Genomic DNA, 12324 nt, shown 5'->3' on the forward strand with positions numbered 1-12324 from the left:
CAGTCCAAATTCCACATGAACGTTAATCCAGTTAACTATTCTTCTCCCAGCTCATAGATGCTGCGCTTGTCATTGTAGTCTACCAAACTTGCTAACTGCTGTACTCAGCACTCTATTGTCCCTCTAATCACTCTGACGTCAATGCAAATGAATCAAAAAATCTAAAATCAACCACTTTATGAAGCCCATGTGCTCAACATTTCTAAAGGTATGAAGTTGCATGACAAAACAGGTTTTATGGCCTCTATTAAAAAGGATCCATCCAGCTTTCTATAGCTAGGCCTACTACATTTATTTCTCAACTTCCTAATATTAAGTACATTGCTTTACAAACAGATTATAGCCTACCTGGCTAGCCAGAATAAACCAGAGGGAAAAGCATCCTCCATTCGCTATTATAAGTACACAGATCACACATGATTTTTTCCAGCTGCCCCTGTTTCGATACAGGTGCATATAAATGTCATTCTAAATCAAAACTATTCTTCACATATTATGTAATATATGTAAGACAAGATTAAAATCAAGAATAGTCTTATGAGTACAACATATAGCCTGTCACTTGTGAATATCGGAATCATAGTCGCACACCTCATGTTAAGCTGGTTAACCTTGATAGTCAGAGCCTGTATGTTTTGATAAGGTTGTGTATCACACCTCATGTAGACTAGTCCAGAGGCCTGTATGTTTTGATAAGGTTTGTATCACACCTCATGTAGACTAGTCCAGAGGCCTGTATGTTTTGATAAGGTTTGTATCACACCTCATGTAGACTAGTCCAGAGGCCTATATGTTTTGATAAGGTTTGTATCACACCTCACGTAGACTAGTCCAGAGGCCTGTATGTTTTGATAAGGTTTGTATCACAACTAAAGTGGCCAAATAACTTCTTAAAATTAAGCACATTAACCCGCTTTACAAGGGGTGCAACTGGCATATATAAGAAGAATGTGAGTTTCAGTTTTGGGGAAGAACGTTTTTAACCATAAAAATGCACCTTRATAATAAAATAATTACAGGCATAATTGCATTTGCGGTCACTTTTGATAATGGTGTTTTCGGCTAATGGAAGAGTCGTGCTTATAGCCTACTCCTGTGCACATTGCTGCACTTAATYTGAAGAAATAGCCTAATAGTGTATCGACATTTTAAGCTAAATGTTCTCATCTGTTGCATCAGCCACATTGCTTATAAAAGGGTTTTTGATGCTAGTGGTTGTATTCAATTTGGGATCTATCGCATCCCACCACTGTCCCAGACTGTTTGGAGTATTTATTTCTCGCACAGAATAGGTCGATTTTTGTACTATGGGGGATGGTAGATTGACATAGGCTAATGCTTTTGCTGTTCGTTAGGTCTACTCTTACTTTTCGTCAGCCAACAAGATATGTGGACAGTTCTTCCAATATCTTTAATATGCATCTCGGAATTGGAACAGGACGCGTTAAGTTGCGTCCCCGATGTGTCTGTCTTCACTTGTAGCCTGTGAGGAGACGTGTGAGCGAGACGCTTCGGATTGCGCAGCACACTCAGGGAGAAGTGCACAATGCAGCACTCTGGGTCGCAAAAGGCACATATATCTTTTTGTTAGGGTGTATTACAGCCACAAAGGGGATGCCGCTGTGAAATTCAAGGCATTATTAAGTGCTTGTCAAATTGTGAATGAGAGACTGATGTAGTGTGTACAGCCTGCACAAAAAACAAAGAGGTCATGACTTCCAAGCAACTTTTTTCAAATCATCACGCAGCCTTACAATGTATTAATCTAAACATATCAGCCCAACGTTTGTAGAACTAAAGTTACATTAATAACTCWAAAGTAAGCATATAGGAATACCTGTTTCTTTGTTAACCGCTCAACACAGAATAGCCGCTTGTGCGCACTCCCTCAAATCATTTGAGAACATATGTTTTCAGCTGTGTTCAATTGTATTCTTCATACTATAAAATAATATAAAATAATGCCACTAAATTATAAGCAAATCTTCTGCTAAATGAACTAGCATAACCCACAGCCARATGGCAGAGCCACATCAGGACAACTCACAAGTATGATATTCTGCTCTTCTGAAATAGACTACATTTTCTTTATATCGTGTGTCTTTAGACCGGTCTAAAAGAAATAATGGATTTATTGTGAGGCTATATTTACATGGATTTAGACTTTTTTTTAAAGTAGATGTTCCAAAGGTCTGCATCAGTGGCTTGTAGGCTGCGTGTGGAAGACAGGAGATGCTAAATGTGTTTACGTTAATTAACGGTCAATTACCGTGAGACCGACAGTGATTTGCTTGACAATCACCGACTGACAAAATTTCATGACCGCCACAGGTGTGTGCCTTTCCAAATCACCTCTAAAATCAATGGCATTTACCACAGGGGGAACGCAATCAAGTTGTAGAAACATCAAGGATGATCAATGGAAACAGGAAGCACCTGAGCTCAATTTCAATTCTCATAGCATAGGGTCTGAATACTTATTTACATAAGGAATAGGGTCAACTTTTAATTATATTTGCTGACACCCTACAGTCAAATTTTCGCATCAGTAGAGTAGCTATATACAGTACCAGTCAAAGGTTTAGACACCTACTAATTACAGGGTTTTTCTGTTTTACTGTTTTCTACATTGTAGAATAATAGAAGACATCAAAACTATGAAATAACACATATGTAGTAACCAAAAAAAGTTAATGTTTTTTTTAATATTTGATATTCTTCAAAAGCAGCCACCCTTTGCCTTGACAGCTTAGTACTGGTTCAAGGGCTGTGGTCCAAGTACTGGTTCAAGGGCTGTGGTCCAAGTACTGGTTCAAGGGCTGTGGTCCAAGTACTGGTTCAAGGGCTGGTGGTCCCAGTACTGGTTCAAGGTGCTTGTGGTCCAAGTACTGTTCAAGGGCTGTGGTCTCCGAGTACTGGTTAAGGCTGTGGGTCTCCGAGTACTGGTTCAAGGCTGTGGTTCCAAGTACTGGTTCACCAGGGCTGTGGTCCAAGTACTGGTTCAAGGCTTTGGCCAGTCTGGTTCATTGTGGTCAGTACTGGTTCAAGGGCTGTGGGTACGAAGTACTGGTTAAGGGTTGTGGTCCAAGTACTAGGTTCAAGGGCTGTGGTCCAAGTACTGGTTCAAGGGCTGTGGTCCAAGTACTGGTTCAGGAGGCTGTGGTCCAAGTATTGTAAGGGCTGGGTCCAAGTACTGGTTCAGGGCTGTGGTCCAGTACTGGTTCAAGGCTGTGGCTCCAAGTAAAGTGGTTAAGGCTGTGGTCTCCGGAGGCCTATATGGTGCATCAAATAGAACTCATTCCTTATTTTGTTCACTACTATTTTCACGAGGTCAAAAGTAGTGTACTATAACAGGGAATAGGGCTCTGGTCAAAAGTAGTGTACTATACAGGGAATAGGGCTCTGGTCAAAGTAGTGTACTATAATCGGGAATAGGGCTCTGGTCAAAGTAGTGTACTATACAGGGAAAGGGCTCTGGTCAAAAGTAGTGTACTATATAGGGAATAGGGCTCTGGTCAAAAGTATTGTACATACAGGTGGGCTTGGTCAAAAGTGTGTCTATACAGGGAATAGGGCTCTGGTCAAAAGTAGTGTACTATACAGGGAATGAGGGCTCTGGTCAAAGTAGTGTACTATTATGAGGAATAGGGTGCCATCTGGAGACAAGCTATAGGTCTGAAGACCCTGAGCAAAGATAGCCTGAGAAAATAAACCTGGCATGCATGACTGTCGAGCCATCAACTTACAGAATGACTATATATGCATGCTGCTTGCATCACATCACTTACAGATACTATATTATGACTGTTGCAGCCATCACCAGTCACTTTACAGATACTATCTTATGACTGTTGCATGCCATCACTTACAGATACTATATTTATGACTGTTGCAGCCATACTTACAGATACTTATTATGACTGCTGCTGCATCACTTAAGACTCTATGTATGATGCTGAGCCATCACAACATCACTTACAGATACTATATATGACTCGCAGCCACACTTACAGATACTATATTATGACTGTGCAAGCTATATTATGAACAGCGCAGCCATCACTTACAGATACTATATTATGCACTTAGTTGCAGCCATCACGTACAGATACTTAGTAATGATGCTGCAGCCATCACTTAACAGATACTATAATGACTGCAGCCATCACTTACAGATACTATATTATGACTGCTGCAGCCATCACTTACAGATACTGATACTTATGATGCTGCATGCCATCACAACATCACTTACAGATACTATATTATGACTGCTGCAGACATTCATTAACAGATACTATAATTATGAACTGTTGCAGCCATCAACTTACAGATACTATATTATGACTGCTGCAGCCATCACTTACATATATATATTATGACTGATGCAGCCATCACTTACATATACTATATATGACTGCTTGCAGCCATCACTTACAGATCTATATTATGACTGCTGCAGCCATCACTTACAGATACTATTATTATGACTGTGCACGCATCACTTAAGATACTATATTATGCTGCTGCCATCAAATCATCCTTACATACACTATATATGACTGTAGCCATCACATCATCAGTAGATACTCGTATGGCTATTTCACCGTGATAAATATAGCAAATAACAGTCATTTTATAAGTAAGAAAAATGGACGCTAATTAGTCATTTGTAGTGTAACAATGTCTCGTTAGTCAAATCTGTCGAATCCCAGTCTGATGACTCACCTATATAACATTGAATTTTATATACGGCTGTGTCTGAAATGACACTATTCCCTATATAGTGCTCTACTTTTGACCAGAAACAAAAGACTAAGTCAAAAGTAGTGTACTATATTAGTAATAGCAGAATAGGTGCAATTAGGATGCACCCAATGCATCATCCTCTGAAATAAAGACGCTCCATTGCAATGCATTGATAGACTACCCATACACATATGTAGCAGTACATAGCGGTTAATTGGGAGGGATTTATTGTTCAGTATCTACAATACATTTTTTAACCAAATATTGTAAAACTGGGGATTTTTTTTTTTAATAAACACAACAAAAACCAGCCCACATGGACGCTCCTTCCCTGTAGTCGACAACACTAAACCAGCCTCTCACGTGGACACTCCCCTTCCCCTGTAGTCGACAACATAGAAACAGCCTCCACATGGAACCTCCTTCCTGTTAGTCAACACAAAACCAGCCTCCACATGGACACCTCCCCTTCCCTGTAGTCGACACAACAAACCACCCTCCACATGGACGCTCCCTTCCCTGTAGTCGACACAACAAAACCAGCCTCCACATGGACGCTCCCTTCCCTGTAGCGACAACACAAAACCAGCCTCCACAATGACGCGCTCTTCCTGTAGTCGACAACACAAAAACCAGCCTCACATGACGCTCCCTTCCCTGTAGTCGACAACACAAACCAGCCTCCACATGGACAGCTCCCTTCCCTGTAGTCGACAACACAAAACCAGCCTCCACATGGACCTCCTCTGTAGTCGACAACACAAAAACCAGCCTCCACATGACACTCCCCTGTAGTCGGACAACACAAAACCAGCTCCACTATGGACATCCCTGTAGTCGGCACAAACACAAAACCAGCCTCCACATGGACACTCCCTTCCCTGTAGTCGGACACACACAAACCAGCCTCCACATGGACGCTCCCTTCCCTGTAGTCGGACACACACAAACCACCAGCCTCCACATGGACCTCCCTTCCCTGTAGTCGACAACACAAACCAGCCTCCACATGGACGCTCCCCTTCCCTGTAGTCGACAACACAAAACCAGCCTCCACATGGACATCCTACTCCTCCCTGTATTCGACAACACAAAACCAGCTTCCACATGGACCACTCTCCCCTGTAGTCGGACAACCAAACCAGCCTCCACAATGGACACTCCCCTTCGTAGTCGACAACACAAAACCAGCCTCCACATGGACCACTCCCCTTCCCTGTAGTCGGACAACACAAAACAGCTCCACATGGACTCCCTTCCCTGTAGTCGACAAACAAAACCAGCCTCCACATGGACGCTCCCTTCCTGTAGTCGACAACACACTAAACCAGCCTCCAACGTGGACACTCCCTTCCTGTATCGACAACACTAACCAGCCTCCAATGGACGCTCCTTCCCTGTAGTCGACAACACTAACCAGCCCCACATGGACGCTCCCTTCCCTGTAGTCGACACACACAAAAACAGCCTCCCACATGGACCATCCCTGTAAGTCGGACAACACAAACCAGCCTCCACATGGACGTCCCCTTCCTGTAGTCAACAACACAAAACAGCCTCCACATGGACACCCCTTCCCTGTAGTCGACAACACAAAACCAGCCTCCACATGGACGCTCCCCTTCCCTGTAGTCGACAACACAAAACCAGCCTCCACATGGACACTCCCCTTCCCTGTAGTCGACAACACAAAACCAGCCTCCACATGGACGCTCCCCTTCCCTGTAGTCAAGCCCATAGCTCTACACAGGGCATTATCCCCCTTTCAACACCATTCCATGTTCTACTCATTCTAATCCATATTAGGGTGTATATGGACCAGATGACCGTACCTCAGTGCCCGCCCACTCGCGCACTCGCTCCCTCCCTCCGCGTGCTCCCTCCCCTCGCTCGCGTGCTCTCTAATCATTCAGTTGAAGTGTCAGAGGACTTCTAGTTGTGTCGTCCCCTAATGCCACTGCTGTCAGCGTGGGCCCCCAGGATCCCACATCCTAATGGCCCTTTCCTCTGATTCCTCACCAGCTTCCACCAATTTCCTCAGGCTTGCTCCTGGCCAGCATGATATCCTGCTCCGGCTCCCTGTCCCGCATGGTAACTCTATGGGCCCCCACTCAACCAGTCTGCACCATCCACAGAGTCAAAATGGCAAGGGTTCGTCATGGGCCATCCATAGGGACAAGTGAGAGGTCACTTTAAAATGTCAGTGCATGACACTCTGACACAGTTACAAAAGTTCATTCACTTGGGGGAACAGATTTCAAGTCAACTGATGAAGACTGCTAATGTTGCTCAAAAACATGACCATCATGCTTTTAGGGAAAGCGGATCGTGTTGGACACTGTACGTAGGTGATCATATAACATTAGAAATGTCCATCCTTTTGAGAACTTTGAGTGCAATGTTTACTGTTATTTAAAAAAAATATATATGTTTATAGATGTTTGTTACAGCTCACTGTTTATTTTCACTTGCTTTGGCAATGTAAACATATGTCTCCCATGCCAATAAAACCCCTTAGAAATGACTTGACAGAATGAGTGAGAACGCTTGAGAGCTGACGTGAGAYTGAGAGGAAGGGGGATGAGAGAGGGAACACGAGAGAGAAAGAGTGCAATACATTTATTTTACAAAGCGGCCCCTTTTTTGAAAATCACTGTGGCAGTCAAAACACAACACACCGGTCGCTGAACAGCAGGGGAGAGTGCTTTCCTTCCCTCCCTGTGTTTATGCCGTCTCTGTCTGTCAATAAGTAGTAGGTGGATGGAGATCCAACTGTTCAGACAATGAATCCCCATCCCCAGAGGAATCACTTAACCCTGTCAGGCAGAGGGAGGTTTGGCTACTCTGGGCCAGGCTTAAAGTGGGGCTCCACAGCTGTGACCAGCCATTCAGATCAGACAAAGTGTTTGTCTTTCTGTCTGACGGCTTAAATCACAACACCATGGCTAGGGCACAAATGGCACCCTATATAGTGCACTAGCCATACAGGCACTGGTCCAACGTAGTTCACTACATATMMATTAGGGTGACATTTGGGACAACAACACCATTCGGCTTCTGCTGCAGCATCTTCCATAAAGCTCAAGCCCGTTGAATGAAAGCCTMCGCAGACMATGATTTTAGCCATATAACGCCACGATTTTGCCGTCCCAGACTAAAATGTCCACTTTGGGGGGGGAAATTCTTAGGTTGCAAACGATTGTCGGACGTCTTGGGTCGTTCAGTGTGACAGGGTCTATGTCTGTCATTAAAACTACCTCTACGTACGGTTGTAGGTTCTGACAAAGTTTTAGCAGTGTCACAAATGTTGAGCCGTTATCACGTAGTGTGGCTGGGTGTTACGAGCCGATCCCGGAGACTGACCAATTAGGAAGACTGACTGCACTAAGCCTGCGCACAATAATACGATTGTGAATAGTCAGAATAATATAAATAGTTTAAGATGTGGTCCCGTGTGGCTCAGTTGGTAGAGCATGGCGCTTGCAACGCCAGGGTTGTGGGTTCATTCCCCACGGGGGGACCAGGATGAATATGGATGAATATGTATGAACTTTCCAATTTGTAAGTCGCTCTGGATAAGAGCGTCTGCTAAATGACTTAAATGTAAATGTAAGATTTAAACGTTTTACATGCTGTGCCAGAAGAAGAATTTCATTAATCTTGTTTAAATGACATTTGCGGTTAATCTACCCGATGAAAAACAAACGTTCTACAGCGACAATGTTATTTAAGTCTATTTGATTAGGAGAAAACAATTTCCATGGTTGCATACTTTCAGTTTTTCCTAACTTCACTTGCGCATAAGCATAGAGTGAGGCCTGAACAGCCGGTGCTGACACACGATCAGATCCAGTTGATGTTGAACAGCCGGTGCTGACACACGATCAGATCCAGTTGATGTTGAACAGCCGGTGCTGACCACACGATCAGATCACAGTGGTGATGCTGAACAATCGTGCTGAAACACGATCAGTACGTTGCGTGCTGAACACCGATGATCCAGATCGAGGTGACAAGTTGTGCTGACACACGATCAATTCCAGTTGCATGGTGAACAGCCGGTGCTGACACACGATCAGATCACAGTTGTGCTGACACGACGATTCAGATCCAGTTGATGGTGAACAGCCGGTGCTACCACACCGATCAGATTACAGTTGGTGCTGACACACGATCAGATACAGTTTTGGTGCTGAACAGCCGTGCTGGACACACGATCAATACATGGTGCTGAACACACGATCACATCCAGGTGATGCTAAACAGCCGGTGCGACACACGATCAGATCCAGTTGATGCTGAACAGCCGGTGCTGACACACGATCAGATCCAGTTGATGCTGAACAGCCGGTGCTGACACACGATCAGATCCAGTTGATGTTGAACAGCCGGTGCTGACACACGATCAGATCCAGTTGGTGCTGACGTAGCCTACATCGGCTGACGTAGCCTCGCAGGCCAATCGCAGAATGTGACGACAGAACTGAAGCTAAATCGCACAATCTGGCCAGGTTGATCAAAATTAAATTTAACATCGCACAGTGTGACACTTAATAATCTTAAAAAGATGGAATCCGATGTGCCAAGGCCTTTAGTCAGTGTTGGTTTAGATGGAGAGTTGGTGTGAGTGTCGAGGACTATTGCGCTGCATTCTCAGGATATACCCGTGGCATATACCTCTTTGGCTTGTGTTTTCACAAACAGAATGAATTACAACACGCACATACTGCAGCTGTACACTGCACGGCTAGCCAGGAGCACAATCACATAAGGAATTTGCTTTGACTGGGTGCTAGCTACTGGCCTAATTCAATTGTTCTGTTCTCAACATACACTAAGAATATCAAACATTGGGAACACCTTCCTAATATTGAGTTGCACCCCCCTCCCCCCCCTTTGGCCCACAGAACAGCCTCAATTCGTCAGGACATGGACTCTACAAGGTGTTGGAAGCGTTCCACAGGGATGCTGTTCCATGTTGACTCCAATTCTTCCCACAGTTGTGTCAAGTTGGCTGGATGTCCTTTGGGWGGTGGACCATTAATACACACAGGAAAACTGTCGAGTGTGAAAATCCCAGCAGCGCTGTATTTCACACAAACCGCTGAGCCTGGCACCTACATACCATACCCCGCTCAAAGGCACTTAAATATTTAGTCTTTCCTATTCACCTTCTGAATGGCACACACACAATCCATGTCTCAAGGATTAAAAGTCCATCTTTAAAAAACTCTTTAAGGATCCGCCCCTTTCTCCCAATTTTCACCTGAAATGACATACCCAAATCTAACTGCCTGTAGCTCAGGAACTGAAGCAAGGATATGCATATTATTGATACCATTTGAAAGGAAACACTTTGAAGTTTGTGGAAATGTGAAAATAATCCTGSAGAATATAACACATTAGATCTGGTAAAAGCTCATAAAAAAAATATATATTTGTACCATCTTTGAAATGCAAGAGAAAGGCCATAACGTATTATTTCAGACCAGGCTCAATTTTGATTTTGGCCACTAGACGGCAGCAGTGTATGTGCAAAGTGTCAGGCTGATCCAATGAACCATTGCATTTTTTGTCTTTTTTTTTGCCAAGACTGCCCAAATGTGCCTAATTAATACATTTAAGTTCATAACTGTGCACTCTCCTCAAACAATAGCATGGTATTATTTCATTGTCATAGCTACTGTAAATTGGACAGTGCAGTTAGATTAACAAGAATTTAAGCTTTCTGCCAATATCAGATATGTATATGTCATGGGAAATGGTCTTGTTACTTACAGCCTCATGCTAATCGCATTAGCGCACATTAGCTCAACCGTCCCGTGGGTGGAACACCTATCTGTAGAGATCCTTATATATATATTAAACTGTCTCCCCTTCATCTACACTGATTGAAGTGGATTTACCAAATGACATCAAAAGGGATCATATCTTTCACCTGGATTCACCTGATCAGTCTYTCATGGAAAGAGCKGGAGTTCTTCATGTTTTGTATAGTCACTGTATTGTATCGTCAGTGTAAAACACATCACATGAAGGAGTTTGTAAAATACATGTTTCAAGATCAATCATGCAACTAGAATGAGAAATTAAGGTCAGTTTTGTGGTTTCCTAAAATGTGATACGGTTGGGATTTGGAGGGCAAGTCGATCCTAGTTCCTTATAACACCAGACATGTCACCCAATGAGCATGTTTGGGATGCTCTGGATAGACGTGTACGACAGCGTGTTCCAGATCCCGCCAATATCCAGAAACTACGCACAGCCATTGAAGAGGAGTGGGACAACATTCCACAGGTCACAATCAACATCCTGATCAACTCTACGCGACGGAGAAGCGAGGCAAATTGTGGTCACACCAGATACGGACTGGTTTTCAGATTTTTTTTTTAAAGGTATATGTGGGCAACAGAAGCATATCTGTATTCCCAGTAAAATCTTTGAAATTGTTACATGTTGAGTTGTGTTTTTGTTGAGTGTAGAGTAATGTTCCTACCCCCATAGATGTCCCCATCCTCCGGTCCATCTCCAACACCTCCTAAAGACATCACCCTACAGTATCTGACTAAAAAAACTCCAAGAGATGTTCGTGTAACTTTCGGTAACGTACCTCGATGAGCTTGTTGGCGTGCTCGCGGAACACCTGGGCGTATTCCTTCACCTCCTTCTCGTTCCCGTTCTTCGCCGCTTCGATCAGAACCAGCAGAGGAACGTTGGTCTCCAGGAACGAATCCGAGACGTGATCCATGACCGCCTTACGCAGCTACACAGAGAGAAAGAGGAGTTCAACAGCTGAACAGTTATTTTAGCTGTACTAGGGAAAAACAAAAGCCTCTGGCAGAGAAACTAAATATTTTGTAAAACCAACCTGTCTGTGAAGGTCTCTGGAGAAGGAATGGGACTGGGAGGATGGAGGGAGGAAGAGAACAGGGGAGGGAAGGATGGAGGAAGAGAACAGGGGAGGGAAGGATAGAGAAAGGAAACCTGTCTGTGGAAGGAGGAATGGGAGAATGGAGGGAGATTGAGGGAGGAGAAGAGGGGGATTTGCACCAACCTGTCTGTGGAGATATGGACAAAGAATGGGAGAATGGAGAGAAAGAAGGAATGAGAGGAGGAGAAGGGGAGACAAATAAACCCATAGAGGTCTCTGGAGAAGGAATGGGAGAAGAGGGACCAACCTGTCTGCGAAGGTCCCTAGTCTTCTTGGTCATCCTGTCGATGGCGGTGTTCAGAGCATCACTCTTGTCCTTCTTGCCAGCCTGGAGGAGAGAGAGCGAGAGAAGGTTAGAGGTAATGACTATTTACACAGACGAAGACAGAGCGAAAGAGAGACAGCGAGGTGAAGGAAAGTCACTGAGGGATGAATCGCAGGCCTTTACAAGACAATCATTTATAATACAGAGATAAACTTGACGGACCAGAGATGCATATGAACAACTACTGTTGGTTTAAAACCATTAGAGCAGAAATAAAAACAAACAGTTGACAGATATCATTACTCAGGGAGATAACAGTACAGATCAGAGATACTATGGGCCTGGTCAAAAGGAGTGCATAGCTATCCTTATGGGCCCT

The 12324-nt window shown here is 43.9% G+C and overlaps 1 protein-coding gene across 1 annotated transcript in view; it reads right to left on the minus strand.

Annotated features, from left to right (window-relative positions):
* Positions 1–12034, minus strand: part of LOC112076767 (catenin alpha-1-like) — a 43416-nt gene extending 31382 nt beyond the window's left edge. Inside the window, exons 1-2 of the mRNA XM_070441448.1 lie at positions 11928–12034; positions 11360–11512 (exon numbers count right to left, since the gene is read on the minus strand). Coding sequence (XP_070297549.1) covers positions 11360–11512; positions 11928–11960 — 186 coding nt within the window. The 5' untranslated portion in view covers positions 11961–12034. The remainder of the gene's footprint in view (positions 1–11359; positions 11513–11927) is intronic.
* Positions 12035–12324: the final 290 nt, after the last annotated feature.

Source organism: Salvelinus sp. IW2-2015, unplaced genomic scaffold (assembly GCF_002910315.2).
Source record: "Salvelinus sp. IW2-2015 unplaced genomic scaffold, ASM291031v2 Un_scaffold4009, whole genome shotgun sequence".
Taxonomy (NCBI): domain Eukaryota; kingdom Metazoa; phylum Chordata; class Actinopteri; order Salmoniformes; family Salmonidae; genus Salvelinus; species Salvelinus sp. IW2-2015.